Below are 20,836 nucleotides of genomic sequence, written 5' to 3'. Positions count from 1 at the left end.
CCATTCAAAGCCACATCATCATTTTTCAATCCTTTCTGACTTCATTTGTTATTTTTCATGCATTTACTAATTATTTTGAGCTATAAGACCCTAAAATTGAAAAGCATTTCAAATGAACTCTGAAAAGGTTGAAACTTGGCATGCAATCATCATTTCATCCACATAGCATGTGCAACAAAGTTGAGAGGGTTACGGCAAAAACTGGATGCACTTCGTGTACAAAACGGACAATCTCTTTCAAAGTATCAGGATTTCATCCGGAAACTCGTCTGTTACAAAGGGATTTCATTTTTTAAAACTTATTTGAACTCCTGTCTTTGTGTGTGTTCGAAATGCACCATTCAAAGCCACATCATCATTTTTCAATCCTTTCTGACTTCATTTGTTATTTTTCATGCATTTACTAATTATTTTGAGCTATAAGACCCTAAAATTGAAAAGCATTTCAAATGAACTCTGAAAAGGTTGAAAGTTGGCTTGATATCATCATTTCAAAGTATCAGGATTTCATCCGGAAACTCGTCTGTTACAAAGGGATTTCATTTTTAAAAACTTATTTGAACTCCTGACTTTGTGTGTGTTCGAAATGCACCATTCAAAGCCACATCATCATTTTTCAATCCCTTCTGACTTCATTTGTTATTTTTCGTGCATTTACTAATTATTTTGAGCTATAAGACCCTAAAATTGAAAAGCATTTCAAATGAACTCTGAAAAGGTTGAAAGTTGGCATGATATCATCATTTCATCCACATAGCATGTGCAAGAAAGTTGAGAGGGTTACGGCAAAAACTGGATGCACTTCGTGTACAAAACGGACAATCTCTTTCAAAGTATCAGGATTTCATCCGGAAACTCGTCTGTTACAAAGGGATTTCATTTTTTAAAACTTATTTGAACTCCTGACTTTGTGTGTGCTAGAAATGCACCATTCAAAGCCACATCATCATTTTTAAATCCTTTCTGACTTCACTTGTTATTTTTCATGCATTTACTAATTATTTTGAGCTATAAGACCCTAAAATTGAAAAGCATTTCAAATGAACTCTGAAAAGGTTGAAACTTGGCATGCTATCATCATTTCATCCACATAGCATGTGCAACAAAGTTGAGAGGGTTACGGCAAAAACTGGATGCACTTCGTGTACAAAACGGACAATCTCTTTCAAAGTATCAGGATTTCATCCGGAAACTCGTCTGTTTCAAAGGGATTTCATTTTTTAAAACTTATTTGAACTCCTGACTTTGTGTGTGTTCGAAATGCACCATTCAAAGCCACATCATCATTTTTCAATCCTTTCTGACTTCATTTGTTATTTTTCATGCATTTACTAATTATTTTGAGCTATAAGACCCTAAAATTGAAAAGCATTTCAAATGAACTCTGAAAAGGTTGAAAGTTGGCATGATATCATCATTTCTTACACATAGCATGTGCAAAAAAGTTGAGAAGGTTATGGCAAAAACTGGATGCACTTCGTGTACAAAACGGACAATCTCTTTCAAAGTATCAGGATTTCATCCGGAAACTCGTCTGTTACAAAGGGATTTCATTTTTTAAATCTTATTTGAACTCCTGACTTTGTGTGTGTTCAAAATGCACCATTCAAAGCCACATCATCATTTTTCAATCCTTTCTGACTTCATTTGTTATTTTTCATGCATTTACTAATTATTTTGAGCTATAAGACCCTAAAATTGAAAAGCATTTCAAATGAACTCTGAAAAGGTTGAAAGTTGGCATGATATCATCATTTCATCCACATAGCATGTGCAAGAAAGTTGAGAGGGTTACGGCATAAACTGGATGCACTTCGTGTACAAAACGGACAATCTCTTTCAAAGTATCAGGATTTCATCCGGAAACTCGTCTGTTACAAAGGGATTTCATTTTTTAAAACTTATTTGAACTCCTGACTTTGTGTGTGTTCAAAATGCACCATTCAAAGCCACATCATCATTTTTCAATCCTTTCTGACTTCATTTGTTATTTTTCATGCATTTACTAATTATTTTGAGCTGTAAAACCGTAAAATTAAAAAGCATTTCAAATGAACTCTGAAAAGGTTGAAAGTTGGCATGCTACCATCATTTCATCCACATAGCATGTGCAAGAAAGTTGAGAGGGTTACGGCAAAAACTGGATGCACTTCGTGTACAAAACGGACAATCCCTTTCAAAGTATCAGGATTTCATCCAGAAACTCGTCTGTTACAAAGGGATTTCATTTTTTTAAACTTATTTGAACTCCTGACTTTGTGTGTGTTCGAAATGCACCATTCAAAGCCACATCATCATTTTTCAATCCTTTCTGACTTCATTTGTTATTTTTCATGCATTTACTAATTATTTTGAGCCATAAGACCCTAAAATTGAAAAGCATTTCAAATGAACTCTGAAAAGGTTGAAAGTTGGCATGATATCATCATTTCATCCACATAGCATGTGCAAGAAAGTGGAGAGGGTTACGGCAAAAACTGGATGCACTTCGTGTACAAAACGGACAATCTCTTTCAAAGTATCAGGATTTCATCCGGAAACTCGTCTGTTACAAAGGGATTTCATTTTTTAAACTTATTTGAACTCCTGACTTTGTGTGTGTTCAAAATGCACCATTCAAAGCCACATCATCATTTTTCAATCCTTTCTGACTTCATTTGTTATTTTTCATGCATTTACTAATTATTTTGAGCTATAAGACCCTAAAATTGAAAAGCATTTCAAATGAACTCTGAAAAGGTTGAAACTTGGCATGCAATCATCATTTCATCCACATAGCATGTGCAACAAAGTTGAGAGGGTTACGGCAAAAACTGGATGCACTTCGTGTACAAAACGGACAATCTCTTTCAAAGTATCAGGATTTCATCCGGAAACTCGTCTGTTACAAAGGGATTTCATTTTTTAAAACTTATTTGAACTCCTGTCTTTGTGTGTGTTCGAAATGCACCATTCAAAGCCACATCATCATTTTTCAATCCTTTCTGACTTCATTTGTTATTTTTCATGCATTTACTAATTATTTTGAGCTATAAGACCCTAAAATTGAAAAGCATTTCAAATGAACTCTGAAAAGGTTGAAAGTTGGCTTGATATCATCATTTCAAAGTATCAGGATTTCATCCGGAAACTCGTCTGTTACAAAGGGATTTCATTTTTAAAAACTTATTTGAACTCCTGACTTTGTGTGTGTTCGAAATGCACCATTCAAAGCCACATCATCATTTTTCAATCCCTTCTGACTTCATTTGTTATTTTTCGTGCATTTACTAATTATTTTGAGCTATAAGACCCTAAAATTGAAAAGCATTTCAAATGAACTCTGAAAAGGTTGAAAGTTGGCATGATATCATCATTTCATCCACATAGCATGTGCAAGAAAGTTGAGAGGGTTACGGCAAAAACTGGATGCACTTCGTGTACAAAACGGACAATCTCTTTCAAAGTATCAGGATTTCATCCGGAAACTCGTCTGTTACAAAGGGATTTCATTTTTTAAAACTTATTTGAACTCCTGACTTTGTGTGTGTTCGAAATGCACCATTCAAAGCCACATCATCATTTTTCAATCCTTTCTGACTTCATTTGTTATTTTTCATGCATTTACTAATTATTTTGAGCTATAAGACCCTAAAATTGAAAAGCATTTCAAATGAACTCTGAAAAGGTTGAAACTTGGCATGCAATCATCATTTCATCCACATAGCATGTGCAACAAAGTTGAGAGGGTTACGGCAAAAACTGGATGCACTTCGTGTACAAAACGGACAATCTCTTTCAAAGTATCAGGATTTCATCCGGAAACTCGTCTGTTACAAAGGGATTTCATTTTTTAAAACTTATTTGAACTCCTGTCTTTGTGTGTGTTCGAAATGCACCATTCAAAGCCACATCATCATTTTTCAATCCTTTCTGACTTCATTTGTTATTTTTCATGCATTTACTAATTATTTTGAGCTATAAGACGCTAAAATTGAAAAGCATTTCAAATGAACTCTGAAAAGGTTGTAAGTTGGCATGATATCATCATTTCAACCACATAGCATGTGCAAGAAAGTTGAGAGGGTTACGGCATAAACTGGATGCACTTCGTGTACAAAACGGACAATCTCTTTCAAAGTATCAGGATTTCATCCGGAAAACTCGTCTGTTACAAAGGGATTTCATTTTTTAAACTTATTTGAACTCCTGACTTTGTGTGTGTTCAAAATGCACCATTCAAAGCCACATCATCATTTTTCAATCCTTTCTGACTTCATTTGTTATTTTTCATGCATTTACTAATTATTTTGAGCTATAAGACGCTAAAATTGAAAAGCATTTCAAATGAACTCTGAAAAGGTTGTAAGTTGGCATGATATCATCATTTCAACCACATAGCATGTGCAAGAAAGTTGAGAGGGTTACGGCATAAACTGGATGCACTTCGTGTACAAAACGGACAATCTCTTTCAAAGTATCAGGATTTCATCCGGAAACTCGTCTGTTACAAAGGGATTTCATTTTTTAAACTTATTTGAACTCCTGACTTTGTGTGTGTTCAAAATGCACCATTCAAAGCCACATCATCATTTTTCAATCCTTTCTGACTTCATTTGTTATTTTTCATGCATTTACTAATTATTTTGAGCTATAAGACCCTAAAATTGAAAAGCATTTCAAATGAACTCTGAAAAGGTTGAAAGTTGGCATGCTATCATCATTTCATCCACATAGCATGTGCAAGAAAGTTGAGAGGGTTACGGCAAAAACTGGATACACTTCGTGTACAAAACGGACAATCTCTTTCAAAGTATCAGGATTTCATCCGGAAACTCGTCTGTTACAAAGGGATTTCATTTTTTAAAACTTATTTGAACTCCTGACTTTGTGTGTGTTCGAAATGCACCATTCAAAGCCACATTATCATTTTTCAATCCTTTCTGACTTCATTTGTTATTTTTCATGCATTTACTAATTATTTTGAGCTATAAGACCCTAAAATTGAAAAGCATTTCAAATGAACTCTGAAAAGGTTGAAAGTTGGCATGATATCATCATTTCATCCACATAGCATGTGCAAGAAAGTTGAGAGGGTTACGGCAAAAACTGGATGCACTTCGTGTACAAAACGGACAATCTCTTTCAAAGTATCAGGATTTCATCCGGAAACTCGTCTGTTACAAAGGGATTTCATTTTTTAAAACTTATTTGAACTCCTGACTTTGTGTGTGTTCGAAATGCACCATTCAAAGCCACATCATCATTTTTCAATCCTTTCTGACTTCATTTGTTATTTTTCATGCATTTACTAATTATTTTGAGCTATAAGACCCTAAAATTGAAAAGCATTTCAAATGAACTCTGAAAAGGTTGAAAGTTGGCATGATATCATCATTTCATCCACATAGCATGTGCAAGAAAGTTGAGAGGGTTACGGCAAAAACTGGATGAACTTCGTGTACAAAACGGACAATCTCTTTCAAAGTATCAGGATTTCATCCGGAAACTCGTCTGTTACAAAGGGATTTCATTTTTTAAAACTTATTTGAACTCCTGTCTTTGTGTGTGTTCGAAATGCACCATTCAAAGCCACATCATCATTTTTCAATCCTTTCTGACTTCATTTGTTATTTTTCATGCATTTACTAATTTTTTTGAGCTATAAGACCGTAAAATGAAAAAGCATTTCAAATGAACTCTGAAAAGGTTGAAAGTTGGCATGATATCATCATTTCATCCACATAGCATGTGCAAGAAAGTTGAGAGGGTTACGGCATAAACTGGATGCACTTCGTGTACAAAACGGACAATCTCTTTCAAAGTATCAGGATTTCATCCGGAAACTCGTCTGTTACAAAGGGATTTCATTTTTTAAAACTTATTTGAACTCCTGACTTTGTGTGTGTTCGAAATGCACCATTCAAAGCCACATCATCATTTTTCAATCCTTTCTGACTTCATTTGTTATTTTTCATGCATTTACTAATTATTTTGAGCTATAAGACCCTAAAATTGAAAAGCATTTCAAATGAACTCTGAAAAGGTTGAAAGTTAGCATGATATCATCATTTCATCCACATTGCATGTGCAAGAAAGTGGAGAGGGTTACGGCAAAAACTGGATGCACTTCGTGTACAAAACGGACAATCTCTTTCAAAGTATCAGGATTTCATCCGGAAACTCGTCTGTTACAAAGGGATTTCATTTTTTAAAACTTATTTGAACTCCTGTCTTTGTGTGTGTTCGAAATGCACCATTCAAAGCCACATCATCATTTTTCAATCCTTTCTGACTTCATTTGTTATTTTTCATGCATTTACTAATTATTTTGAGCTATAAGACCCTAAAATTGAAAAGCATTTCAAATGAACTCTGAAAAGGTTGTAAGTTGGCATGATATCATCATTTCATCCACATAGCATGTGCAAGAAAGTTGAGAGGGTTACGGCATAAACTGGATGCACTTCGTATACAAAACGGACAATCTCTTTCAAAGTATCAGGATTTCATCCGGAAACTCGTCTGTTACAAAGGGATTTCATTTTTTTAAACTTATTTGAACTCCTGACTTTGTGTGTGTTCAAAATGCACCATTCAAAGCCACATCATCATTTTTCAATCCTTTCTGACTTCATTTGTTATTTTTCATGCATTTACTAATTATTTTGAGCTATAAGACCCTAAAATTGAAAAGCATTTCAAATGAACTCTGAAAAGGTTGAAAGTTCGCATGCTATCATCATTTCATCCACATAACATGTGCAAGAAAGTTGAGAGGGTTACGGCAAAAACTGGATGCACTTCGTGTACAAAACGGACAATCTCTTTCAAAGTATCAGGATTTCATCCAGAAACTCGTCTGTTACAAAGGGATTTCATTTTTTTAAACTTATTTGAACTCCTGTCTTTGTGTGTGTTCGAAATGCACCATTCAAAGCCACATCATCATTTTTCAATCCCTTCTGACTTCATTTGTTATTTTTCATGCATTTACTAATTATTTTGAGCTATAAGACCCTAAAATTGAAAAGCATTTCAAATGAACTCTGAAAAGTTTGAAAGTTGGCATGATATCATCATTTCATCCACATAGCATGTGCAAGAAAGTTGAGAGGGTTACGGCAAAAACTGGATGCACTTCGTGTACAAAACGGACAATCTCTTTCAAAGTATCAGGATTTCATCCGGAAACTCGTCTGTTACAAAGGGATTTCATTTTTTTAACTTATTTGAACTCCTGTCTTTGTGTGTGTTCGAAATGCACCATTCAAAGCCACATCATCATTTTTCAATCCTTTCTGACTTCATTTGTTATTTTTCATGCATTTACTAATTATTTTGAGCTATAAGACCCTAAAATTGAAAAGCATTTCAAATGAACTCTGAAAAGGTTGAAAGTTGGCATGATATCATCATTTCATACACATAGCATGTGCACAAAAGTTGAGAGGGGTACGGCAAAAACTGGATGCACTTCGTGTACAAAACGGACAATCTCTTTCAAAGTATCAGGATTTCATCCGGAAACTCGTCTGTTACAAAGGGATTTCATTTTTTTAAACTTATTTGAACTCCTGACTTTGTGTGTGTTCAAAATGCACCATTCAAAGCCACATCATCATTTTTCAATCCTTTCTGACTTCATTTGTTATTTTTCATGCATTTACTAATTATTTTGAGCTATAAGACCCTAAAATTGAAAAGCATTTCAAATGAACTCTGAAAATGTTGAAAGTTGGCATGCTATCATCATTTCATCCACATAGCATGTGCACAAAATTTGAGAGGGTTACGGCAAAAACTGGATGCACTTCGTGTACAAAACGGACAATCTCTTTCAAAGTATCAGGATTTCATCCGGAAACTCGTCTGTTACAAAGGGATTTCATTTTTTAAAACTTATTTGAACTCCTGACTTTGTGTGTGTTCAAAATGCACCATTCAAAGCCACATCATCATTTTTCAATCCTTTCTGACTTCATTTGTTATTTTTCATGCATTTACTAATTATTTTGAGCTATAAGACCCTAAAATTGAAAAGCATTTCAAATGAACTCTGAAAAGGTTGAAAGTTGGCATGATATCATCATTTCATCCACATAGCATGTGCAAGAAAGTTGAGAGGGTTACGGCAAAAACTGGATGCACTTCGTGTACAAAACGGACAATCTCTTTCAAAGTATCAGGATTTCATCCGGAAACTCGTCTGTTACAAAGGGATTTCATTTTTAAAACTTATTTGAACTCCTGTCTTTGTGTGTGTTCGAAATGCACCATTCAAAGCCACATCATCATTTTTCAATCCTTTCTGACTTCATTTGTTATTTTTCATGCATTTACTAATTATTTTGAGCTATAAGACCCTAAAATTGAAAAGCATTTCAAATGAACTCTGAAAAGGTTGAAAGTTGGCATGATATCATCATTTCATCCACATAGCATGTGCAAGAAAGTTGAGGGTTACGGCAAAAACTGGATGCACTTCGTGTACAAAACGGACAATCTCTTTCAAAGTATCAGGATTTCATCCGGAAACTCGTCTGTTACAAAGGGATTTCATTTTTTAAAACTTATTTGAACTCCTGACTTTGTGTGTGTTCAAAATGCACCATTCAAAGCCACATCATCATTTTTCAATCCTTTCTGACTTCATTTGTTATTTTTCATGCATTTACTAATTATTTTGAGCTATAAGACCCTAAAATTGAAAAGCATTTCAAATGAACTCTGAAAAGGTTGAAAGTTGGCATGATATCATCATTTCATCCACATAGCATGTGCAAGAAAGTTGAGAGGGTTACGGCAAAAACTGGATGCACTTCGTGTACAAAACGGACAATCTCTTTCAAAGTATCAGGATTTCATCCGGAAACTCGTCTGTTACAAAGGGATTTCATTTTTAAAACTTATTTGAACTCCTGTCTTTGTGTGTGTTCGAAATGCACCATTCAAAGCCACATCATCATTTTTCAATCCTTTTTGACTTCATTTGTTATTTTTCATGCATTTACTAATTATTTTGAGCTATAAGACCCTAAAATTGAAAAGCATTTCAAATAAACTCTGAAAAGGTTGAAAGTTGGCATGATATCATCATTTCATCCACATAGCATGTGCAAGAAAGTGGAGAGGGTTACGGCAAAAACTGGATGAACTTCGTGTACAAAACGGACAATCTCTTTCAAAGTATCAGCATTTCATCCGGAAACTCGTCTGTTACAAAGGGATTTCATTTTTTAAAACTTATTTGAACTCCTGACTTTGTGTGTGTTCAAAATGCACCATTCAAAGCCACATCATCATTTTTCAATCCTTTCTGACTTCATTTGTTATTTTTCATGCATTTACTAATTATTTTGAGCTATAAGACCCTAAAATTGAAAAGCATTTCAAATGAACTCTGAAAAGGTTGAAAGTTGGCATGATATCATCATTTCATCCACAAAGCATGTGCAAGAAAGTTGAGAGGGTTACTTTAAAAACTGGATGCACTTCGTGTACAAAACGGACAATCTCTTTCAAAGTATCAGGATTTCATCCGGAAACTCGTCTGTTACAAAGGGATTTCATTTTTTCAAACTTATTTGAACTCCTGTCTTTGTGTGTGTTCGAAATGCACCATTCAACGCCACATCATCATTTTTCAATCCTTTCTGACTTCATTTGTTATTTTTCATGCATTTACTAATTATTTTGAGCTATAAGACCCTAAAATTGAAAAGCATTTCAAATGAACTCTGAAAAGGTTGAAAGTTGGCATGATATCATCATTTCATACACATAGCATGTGCAAAGAAGTTGAGAGGGTTACCGCAAAAACTGGATGCACTTCGTGTACAAAACGGACAATCTCTTTCAAAGTATCAGGATTTCATCCGGAAACTCGTCTGTTACAAAGGGATTTCATTTTTTAAAACTTATTTGAACTCCTGACTTTGTGTGTGTTCAAAATGCACCATTCAAAGCCACATCATCATTTTTCAATCCTTTCTGACTTCATTTGTTATTTTTCATGCATTTACTAATTATTTTGAGCTATAAGACCCTAAAATTGAAAAGCATTTCAAATGAACTCTGAAAAGGTTGAAAGTTGGCATGATATCATTATTTCATCCACATAGCATGTGCAAGAAAGTTGAGAGGGTTACGGCAAAAACTGGATGCACTTCGTGTACAAAACGGACAATCTCTTTCAAAGTATCAGGATTTCATCCGGAAACTCGTCTGTTACAAAGGGATTTCATTTTTAAAACTTACTTGAACTCCTGTCTTTGTGTGTGTTCGAAATGCACCATCCATAGCCACATCATCATTTTTCAATCCTTTCTGACTTCATTTGTTATTTTTCATGCATTTACTAATTATTTTGAGCTATAAGACCCTAAAATTGAAAACCATTTCAAATGAACTCTGAAAAGGTTGAAAGTTGGCATGATATCATCATTTCATCCACATAGCATGTGCAAGAAAGTTGAGAGGGTTACGGCAAAAACTGGATGCACTTCGTGTACAAAACGGACAATCTCTTTCAAAGTATCAGGATTTCATCCGGAAACTCGTCTGTTACAAAGGGATTTCATTTTTTAAAACTTATTTGAACTCCTGACTTTGTGTGTGCTCGAAATGCACCATTCAAAGCCACATCATCATTTTTCAATCCTTTCTGACTTCATTTGTTATTTTTCATCCATTTACTAATTATTTTGAGCTATAAGACCCTAAAATTGAAAAGCATTTCAAATGAACTCTGAAAAGGTTGAAAGTTGGCATGATATCATCATTTCATCCACATAGCATGTGCAAGAAAGTTGAGAGGGTTACGGCATAAACTGGATGCACTTCGTGTACAAAACGGACAATCTCTTTCAAAGTATCAGGATTTCATCCGGAAACTCGTCTGTTACAAAGGGATTTCATTTTTTAAAACTTATTTGAACTCCTGACTTTGTGTGTGTTTAAAATGCACCATTCAAAGCCACATCATCATTTTTCAATCCTTTCTGACTTCATTTGTTATTTTTCATGCATTTACTAATTATTTTGAGCTATAAGACCCTAAAATTGAAAAGCATTTCAAATGAACTCTGAAAAGGTTGAAAGTTGGCATGATATCATCATTTCATCCACATAGCATGTGCAAGAAAGTTGAGAGGGTTACGGCATAAACTGGATGCACTTCGTGTACAAAACGGACAATCTCTTTCAAAGTATCAGGATTTCATCCGGAAACTCGTCTGTTACAAAGGGATTTCATTTTTTAAAACTTATTTGAACTCCTGACTTTGTGTGTGTTCAAAATGCACCATTCAAAGCCACATCATCATTTTTCAATCCTTTCTGACTTCATTTGTTATTTTTCATGCATTTACTAATTATTTTGAGCTATAAGACCCTAAAATTGAAAAGCATTTCAAATGAACTCTGAAAAGGTTGAAAGTTGGCATGATATCATCATTTCATCCACATAGCATGTGCAAGAAAGTTGAGAGGGTTACGGCAAAAACTGGATGCACTTCCTGTACAAAACGGACAATCTCTTTCAAAGTATCAGGATTTCATCCGGAAACTCGTCTGTTACAAAGGGATTTCATTTTTTAAAACTTATTTGAACTCCTGTCTTTGTGTGTGTTCGAAATGCACCATACAAAGCCACATCATCATTTTTCAATCCTTTCTGACTTCATTTGTTATTTTTCATGCATTTACTAATTATTTTGAGCTATAAGACCCTAAAATTGAAAAGCATTTCAAATGAACTCTGAAAAGGTTGAAAGTTGGCATGATATCATCATTTCATACACATAGCATGTGCACAAAAGTTGAGAGGGTTACGGCAAAAACTGGATGCACTTCGTGTACAAAACGGACAATCTCTTTCAAAGTATCAGGATTTCATCCGGAAACTCGTCTGTTACAAAGGGATTTCATTTTTTAAAACTTATTTGAACTCCTGACTTTGTGTGTGTTCAAAATGCACCATTCAAAGCCACATCATCATTTTTCAATCCTTTCTGACTTCATTTGTTATTTTTCATGCATTTACTAATTATTTTGAGCTATAAGACCCTAAAATTGAAAAGCATTTCAAATGAACTCTGAAAAGGTTGAAAGTTGGCATTATATCATCATTTCATCCACATAGCATGTGCAAGAAAGTTGAGAGGGTTACGGCAAAAACTGGATGCACTTCGTGTACAAAACGGACAATCTCTTTCAAAGTATCAGGATTTCATCCAGAAACTCGTCTGTTACAAAGGGATTTCATTTTTTTAAACTTATTTGAACTCCTGACTTTGTGTGTATTTAAAATGCACCATTCAAAGCCACATCATCATTTTTCAATCCTTTCTGACTTCATTTGTTATTTTTCATGCATTTACTAATTATTTTGAGCTATAAGACCCTAAAATTGAAAAGCATTTCAAATGAACTCTGAAAAGGTTGAAAGTTGGCATGACGTCATCATTTCATCCACATAGCATGTGCAAGAAAGTTGAGAGGGTTACGGCAAAAACTGGATGCACTTCGTGTACAAAACGAACAATCTCTTTCAAAGTATCAGCATTTCATCCGGAAACTCGTCTGTTACAAAGGGATTTCATTTTTTTAAAACTTATTTGAACTCCTGACTTTGTGTGTGCTCAAAATGCACCATTCAAAGCCACATCATCATTTTTCAATCCTTCCTGACTTCATTTGTTATTTTTCATGCATTTACTAATTATTTTGAGCTATAAGACCCTAAAATTGAAAAGCATTTCAAATGAACTCTGAAAAGGTTGAAAGTTGGCATGATATCATCATTTCATCCACATAGCATGTGCAAGAAAGTTGAGAGGGTTACGGCATAAACTGGATGCACTTTGTGTACAAAACGGACAATCTCTTTCAAAGTATCAGGATTTCATCCGGAAACTCGTCTGTTACAAAGGGATTTCATTTTTTTAAACTTATTTGAACTCCTGACTTTGTGTGTGTTTAAAATGCACCATTCAAAGCCACATCATCATTTTTCAATCCTTTCTGACTTCATTTGTTATTTTTCATGCATTTACTAATTATTTTGAGCTATAAGACCCTAAAATTGAAAACCATTTCAAATGAACTCTGAAAAGGTTGAAAGTTGGCATGACGTCATCATTTCATCCACATAGCATGTGCAAGAAAGTTGAGAGGGTTACGGCAAAAACTGGATGCACTTCGTGTACAAAACGGACAATCTCTTTCAAAGTATCAGGATTTCATCCGGAAACTCGTCTGTTACAAAGGGATTTCATTTTTTAAAACTTATTTGAACTCCTGACTTTGTGTGTGTTCAAAATGCACCATTCAAAGCCACATCATCATTTTTCAATCCTTTCTGACTTCATTTGTTATTTTTCATGCATTTACTAATTATTTTGAGCTATAAGACCCTAAAATTGAAAAGCATTTCAAATGAACTCTGAAAAGGTTGAAAGTTGGCATGATATCATCATTTCATCCACATAGCATGTGCAAGAAAGTTGAGAGGGTTACGGCATAAACTGGATGCACTTCGTGTACAAAACGGACAATCTCTTTCAAAGTATCAGGATTTCATCTGGAAACTCGTCTGTTACAAAGGGATTTCATTTTTTAAAACTTATTTGAACTCCTGACTTTGTGTGTGTTCAAAATGCACCATTCAAAGCCACATCATCATTTTTCAATCCTTTCTGACTTCATTTGTTATTTTTCATGCATTTACTAATTATTTTGAGCTATAAGACCCTAAAATTGAAAAGCATTTCAAATGAACTCTGAAAAGGTTGAAAGTTGGCATGATATCATTATTTCATCCACATAGCATGTGCAAGAAAGTTGAGAAGGTTACGGCATAAACTGGATGCACTTCGTGTACAAAACGGACAATCTCTTTCAAAGTATCAGGATTTCATCCGGAAACTCGTCTGTTACAAAGGGATTTCATTTTTTAAAACTTATTTGAACTCCTGACTTTGTGTGTGTTTAAGATGCACCATTCAAAGCCACATCACTTTGTTACAGACGCATTTTATTTTTATTTATTTTACTGCTGCTATTTTTATTTATTTTACTGCTGCTATTTTTACTTAATTTATTAAGGTTTATTTATTGTACTTACTATGGTTTATTTTATTTTATTTTATTAAGGTTTATTTATTTAGTAAGGTTTATTTATTTTATAAATATAAAAAAATGAAAATAGATGCGCTTATAGAGAAAATTCAACCTAAATTCATAATAAATTTCTATGAAATTTACTGTGAATTTATGTCAAATTCCCTGTATAAGGGCATCTATTTTCACTTTAAAAGAGAGAGAGGGACAGGCTTATAAACTGGTGTGAGCCCCCTTCGGTTGGCGAGGTGGGACTAAACACTGGCCGCAACTAGGACTAGCCCTTTAGTCCCGGTTTGTGGTATGAACCGGGACTAAAGGGTGGTGGGCCAGGAGCGTGGCCCATTGGTCCCGGTTTGTACCACCAACCGGGACCAAAGGGTCCATACGAACCGGGACCAATGCCCACGAGGCCCCGGACGGCCCCCTGGGCTCACGAACCGGGACCAATGCTCACATTAGTCCCGGTTCGTGACTGAACCGGGGCTAATGTGAAAACTGCCCTGTGACCTTTGCCCCGTTTTCTACTAGTGTTGGGATATCTAGATGGATAAGAAATGGAGAGAATTGTCTTCCATCTACTTAGAGCATCATATTAATAAAATTAGCAAATTTCTCGATTTGGTCGAGCACTCGAGTTGAATCATGATTGGGTTCCTAAAACTTACAAGAGTGACTAGGTTACACAAGCTATTGCTAAAATGGACAAACATGCTAGATTTTAAATTTAGAGCATACTTTTCACTACCATAGTGTACCATTTTTTTGAGTGTAATCTTTGAAACCTGAATTTTGACATTTATGTACTTTCTTATGCATATGAACCATCTATTGTGTGTTCATTTCGTGTAGTATTATGAAGTCTTAGGCCAAAGAAGAGGAGTACCAAACATTGTGTTCGCATTATTGTTTCATTCTTCTTTTGTTGTTATGCATCTTCTCGATTCAACAGTGATACAATAACTATAGAGGACAGACTTCTTCAAGATTAAGGTTTTGCTGCATTGATTCCGAGCACCCTTTTACTATTTGTGTACACAACCTTTTGTACTCCTAACTATAGACCAAGGACTCAAAGTAAACAACTATGGTATATTTTATGTTTATACATTGGTATAAAAGTGACACAATCTCACCAAAGTAAATTAGACTTTACCACCAGAACACAAAAATAAGTTGTTGCCTTTATTGTTGATGTTCGACCTAGCCCTAGTCAATTTGGTTGAATTCCAAAAAAATCTTTATGAAACTTCTATATTGAGAAATTTAAAGAAAACCTGAAAGGTTGACGATGATCACTATAAAAATTAAGTTACCAGTCAAAATAAATTTTTATTAAGTTTTTTGTGTCAATATTTCCATCATAAATATCTAGCAACTGAATTATTTTATGGCTGATGGTAATGCTCAATAAGGGTCTGGTCTGGGAGAAAACAAGCAGCAATCTTGTTTTCTTTGGGTGTGTTCCTTTTTTGTACTTGATATTAACACATACCAACTCTACTCATATAAAATTTGAGGAATTTCAGTGTTTTCGAATTCCTGGTATTAACATAAAAATATTATGATCCCAGGAATTCTATTGAAGAGTACTCTTCGGAAGTAATGAAATTCGCTCATTCTCTTGCCATCTTCATTGCCAAAACAATAAATGTTGATCCTGAATTGGTGGAAGACAAAAATGTGACACAGTTTCTCAAGATGAGCTACTACCCTCCATGCACGTCAATGCTAGAAAAGGTTCTAGGCTTCTCACCGCATTCTGATTTATCTTTTCTAACTATTCCGTTGGAAGTTAATTCAGTTCAAGGCTTACAAATTAGAAGGCGTGGTGCATGGATCCCCGTGAAACCACACTGTGATGCATTATTGGTGAATCTGGATGACTTCCTCGAGGTATGCTTCTTAATACATTTAAGTTAGTCATATAGCATCTCAAACTAAATGTTACTCCCTCCATCCCAAAATAAGTATTTCAATTTTGTACTAACTTTAGTACAAAGTTGTACTAAGGTTGAGACACTTATTTTGGGACGGAGGGGTATAAAATAGGAATATTTTCTTTCTAACACCCTTATTCATGCTTGGGAAAAGAGAAATTCTCAACTCCATAACTTTACTACAAACTCTAGTACGCACATGTGCGCCCACATATACTCACCAAATGCAAGTTGTGGTGTATGACGTGTCATCGTGTGTCAAAGTTTTATGCTACTATCTCCGTCCCGAAATACATGGAGTATAAACCGAGACAAATAAGTCAATGCTTGTTAAGTTTGACCGAATGTATATACAAAAATATTAAGAGAAACAATACCAAATCAATATCAATATTTTCATCGTTAGATATATTTCATAGTGTGTTCAATCAATATTATAGTGGTTGATATTTTTTCTATATATTCGGTCATACTTACACAACATTGACTTTTTGACTTAATTCATGCGTCATGTATTTGGGGACAGAGGGGGTACTTGAGTTAGTAGAAGTGCTTCTCAATTCATCACATGTTACGTCATTAACTCTACCACTCCATATGTCTCCTCAGAAAAGATAACCATGATTTTGGTTTAGGGTTTTTTCTATATTTTTTTAGTGTTTGAGGAGAAAAGGTAAGAAGTCCACCTAACCAAACAAGTGGTGCATCGAGCCAGCTTTGTATCCCTCTCCTCGCATCTAGCCAACTGTGCTGAGATAGCTCACTATTGGCCACATAGATGACATCGTAATTTATCTTCAGACTACTTCCAATGCATTGGTGCTTACATGAGCTGCTAAGCACATTAAAAACTTTAGCAACTAAAGCCCCAATGCATAGGTGCTTAACTTGTTGGTGCTAAGCATCCTTCATTTAATGATTTTGCAACTAAAGTTCTTCATGCATTGGTGGGATTCTTCCATTTAAGTGTTTTGCCTAGGTTCTCGCGCTTGGCATTGTTTCTTCCTAAGGTCACCACACTCATCTCTCTCCTCTTAATTATATAGCCACATCAGATTTTTTGCCTACATGGCAGCCTTAGCGCCTGTACAAGGTGGAGCATTACAAGGGGCCTTAGACAAGCTACTCTGATGGGAAAGTTCTTGTTGTACTCCCGTACCAGTGTACTCTCTATCCTCAGGGTCCGTTTTTGCATGAAAACTTCTCTTTTTGTTCCTCCCAAATAAAAGAACATTTGAACTCGAAACTTTTCAGATCAACATCACACAAGTACTAACATGTGCAAAAATAATAATTCATATTTTTTGGCGCAACATAATTTTTTTTAAAATACAATAAATCCGAAATTTGAAATTTGACAAATTTATGTTTCATAAAAAATTGGAAACATTCTATATAATGAGTGACACATGTGTATAATTGAACTACAAAGTTTCATGGTCAAATGTTCTCTTGTTTGGAAGAAACAAAACAAAATCCATATAAGGATAGCACGAATCTTGACGCAAAATGAATGGTCTAGATAGAGGGTACACTGGTATTGGGGTACCCCAAAAATCCACGCTCGGCTAACGTTCTAAACTTTCCCTACTGTCATATTTGTATTTCTTCCAAGAGAATCTTGATCAAGAAAGAACAAAAAAGAATTAATGCCTTATAAGCGAAGGCACTTTTTTCAAACTACTTTCAACTTCAAATCAGAACTAAGTTTTCAATGATGTTGATGAGCAACTTGATATTTGTCTAATTTAACTTCCCTATTATCTACAGATTATGACGAATGGGAAGTACAAAAGCATTGAGCATAGGGTCACAATAAACGCTCATAAGGAGCGACTATCTGTATATGCATTTCACGTTCCAAAGTATGATGAAATAAGTTCACCCGTTTTGGGAAATAGCGAAGAGAAGCTGTTATACAAGACAGTGAAAGTAGAAGAGTATGTAAGACTTTTTTCACAAACAAACTAGAAGGAAAGAGAGTCCTGGATCATGCAAAGTTATACCGAAAAAGACTTTCGCCCCGCTTTATAAATAAAGCAATGACCAACAACATCCAGGTACAGACGCACACCATCACAACACACGCACGCATTCAAGGCGGGATACATAGGCGCTGAGCGCAGCAACACGACCTCCAGCACTACTCGAGCAACCGGGGCTCCACCAGTGAACACGCCATCACGAAGAGATGCAGCCGCATACGACGAACCGTGGGCTTCAAGACGGTGCCTTCAGGAAGGGTACGACACGGAAGCGCCGCCACCGCCCGATCCGAGGATCAAGGTTTCCCCCGGAACCACACGACAGACAATGAGAGCTGCGACGACGCCTTCAAGAAGGGAACGAGCTACGCCACCGCCGGTCTGTCCGAAGATAGAGCAGGTTTTCACCCCGACCAATACTCACTGCCATCGAACGCCGCACCCCGACAACCACGCCGCCCACACAGCCATGGCCACCGGGCAGCACCAAGCGACGGGCTCTGCCCGTGAGCACCGCGCGACCACCACCGGGGCCGCCGCCCCGGAATCCAAGACCTAGGAACCACCTCAACCGACACCCGCCGCTACCCCAACGGAAGAGACGATCGGAACCCGGGGCACACAAGTCCATCGATTCGTCCTACAGCTCCGGGCGCGAGACGAGCTTGGTCCTGCTGCCAGGCGCGAGACGGGCTCGGCCCTGCTGCCAGGCGCGAGACAAGTGCGGTCCTGCTGCCCGAGCACGGGACTAGCGATGGGTCGCAACAGGGAGAGGACCATCCCACCGACGAAGATTGCGCTCGGGCATCAAGAAGAGGGGTCGAAGCTCTTCACAGGCCGCTCACCAACGGGCCGACGCCGAAGAATCCAGCCGCCCCTGACCACCGCCATGAGCCACCACCACGCCGTGGTAGCCCACATCCCCGCCGAGCGCAGCCCGCGGCACCTGCCATCGTGGATCGGCCGGGGGCCGGCAGGTCCACCACCACCAGGGAGCGCTGCAGCAGGGGCAGCCACCGGAGCAGGCCACCACCTGCGGCGAGCCGGAGCCCCGCCACCACAAGGGCCCAGAGCACCTGAGCCGCAGCCGCGACAGATCTGAGCCGTGCCCACACGCCGCCGCCGCCGGGAGCAGGGCACACCCCCAGCCCGTCCCAGCCACCCACGCCGTCGCCAGCAAGCCGCGCCCCCGTCGCGAGCCGCCGCCGCCGCGCCGCCGCCGAACAAGGATGGCCCGCGCCATCCAGCGCCGCGCGGGGGAGGAAGAGGCCCCGCCGCCGCCCGAGCCCGCCAGCACGCTGGGGCGGGGGCGAGGGGAGAATCGAGGAGGGGGCCGAGCCCCGCAGGCTACGGCCCCCCCCCCCCCCGGGCGGCGCTCGCAAGAGCGGCCAGGGAGATGAGGGGAGGGCCTACCAGTGCTGATGCAAAGTTCTATCAAATACAAGTTTGACATCTGAAACTCTGCTCCAAACCATCCCTGCAGGAACAATGGCGACAAAGGAAGATTGATAATAACAAATTTGAGAATACAGTCGTCCCACTAGCCACCCAACACATTTTTGGTACTTATTTTGTTTACGTTGTGATCTTGTAGGCTTGACCTGTGTGGTGCATTTGTGATGCCTGTAGTATAGAAGACTGTAAAACAGACTGGCCTGCAGATGGGCTCAGCCCCAGCGGGCGCTCTTGATCCCAAGTGTGTCGGTGCAAAAATATTCCATCCCTGTAAATTTCGGACACTAGCCGCCGGGCATTGTTTAGCAAAGCTACGTCCAAACGCAGGGATCAGAGGACCTTCCGGGCGAGCCGATCGAGGAATCATCATTCGCATCTTTCTTGTAATTAAGATCGATGTTTAACTATTCTGTTGGATCGCATCCAACAGAAAAAAGATTAGCAAGTTGCAACCTTGACTAACTATATAATAGCTGGGCTGATCAATTGCTGAATCCCTGAACAACTAAGCAAGCAGAAGCAGAGCAGGTAGTGGAGAGCCAACTAGCTGAATGGAGGTGGAGGCGTTGGATGGCAGCGACGGCGACAGCAGGTGGTCTAAGCTGGGAACGACGCTTCCTGTCAGGAACGTCCAGGCCCTGGCGGCGGTCGCTGCCGGCGAGCTGACGGGAGACGCGATCGAACGGTACATCCAGCCGGACATCGACGCCGATGCGGTCATCCCCACGCACTCCGACGAGGTTCCGGTGATCGACCTCGGCAAGCTCACGGGCGCTGAGTCCATGGAAGCAGAGACCGCCAAGCTCAGATTTGCCTGCGAGGAGTGGGGCTTCTTTCAGGTAGTGTCACTGAAGTCGCCAGATGCTGTATGTTGTTTACCTGGTGGTTCTGAAACTATTTTTCTTCGGCGGTTTGTCAGTGTGTCACTCACTGGTTATACCATCAAGGAAAATAATACGCAGGCCATGTTTGACTGCCATCGTATCTAGGTAGCTGAAACTAGCGACTAATTTTGGGACTTTTGTCCAGTGAGTTCCTTGTGATTCAGATAGTGGAAGGAGCAACGATGCAACAAACATGATAATTTTTTAGTAAATTCCACTTTGTGTGAATAGAGTAAACTTTATTTAGCATTTCTGCATCTCTAGCCGGCTCCTCCACCTCATGTCATGCATGGATCTTCCGCGCATGCGCCTTTTATGCCGTTATGCGCCCACCCATCGGAGTGATATAGCGTTCCTAAAGCACGAGGCAGATTTGTGGTCTATGGGGACATCTACACCTTATATGAGAAAAAAATTAGTAATTCAACAAAAAGTCAAAAATTCCTGAAAATATTTTTGAAATAAACTT

General features: G+C 37.9%; 1 protein-coding gene and 1 pseudogene across 1 annotated transcript; both read left to right on the top strand.

Moving 5' to 3' along the window:
• The window catches only part of LOC141041510 (2-oxoglutarate-dependent dioxygenase 11-like), a 51,501-nt pseudogene extending 31,777 nt beyond the window's left edge, over nucleotides 1–19,724 (top strand).
• A 113-nt stretch (nucleotides 19,725–19,837) lies between these two features.
• LOC141041511 (2-oxoglutarate-dependent dioxygenase 11-like) lies at nucleotides 19,838–20,621 on the top strand. The gene has a single exon (XM_073507790.1). The coding sequence runs from the start codon at nucleotides 20,035–20,037 to the stop codon at nucleotides 20,470–20,472; it is 438 nt and encodes a 145-aa protein (XP_073363891.1). The 5' UTR covers nucleotides 19,838–20,034; the 3' UTR covers nucleotides 20,473–20,621.
• Nucleotides 20,622–20,836: the final 215 nt, after the last annotated feature.

Source organism: Aegilops tauschii, chromosome 2, assembly GCF_002575655.3.
Source record: "Aegilops tauschii subsp. strangulata cultivar AL8/78 chromosome 2, Aet v6.0, whole genome shotgun sequence".
NCBI classification, from domain to species: Eukaryota; Viridiplantae; Streptophyta; class Magnoliopsida; order Poales; family Poaceae; genus Aegilops; species Aegilops tauschii.
This window is presented reverse-complemented; position numbering and strand designations above follow the sequence as displayed.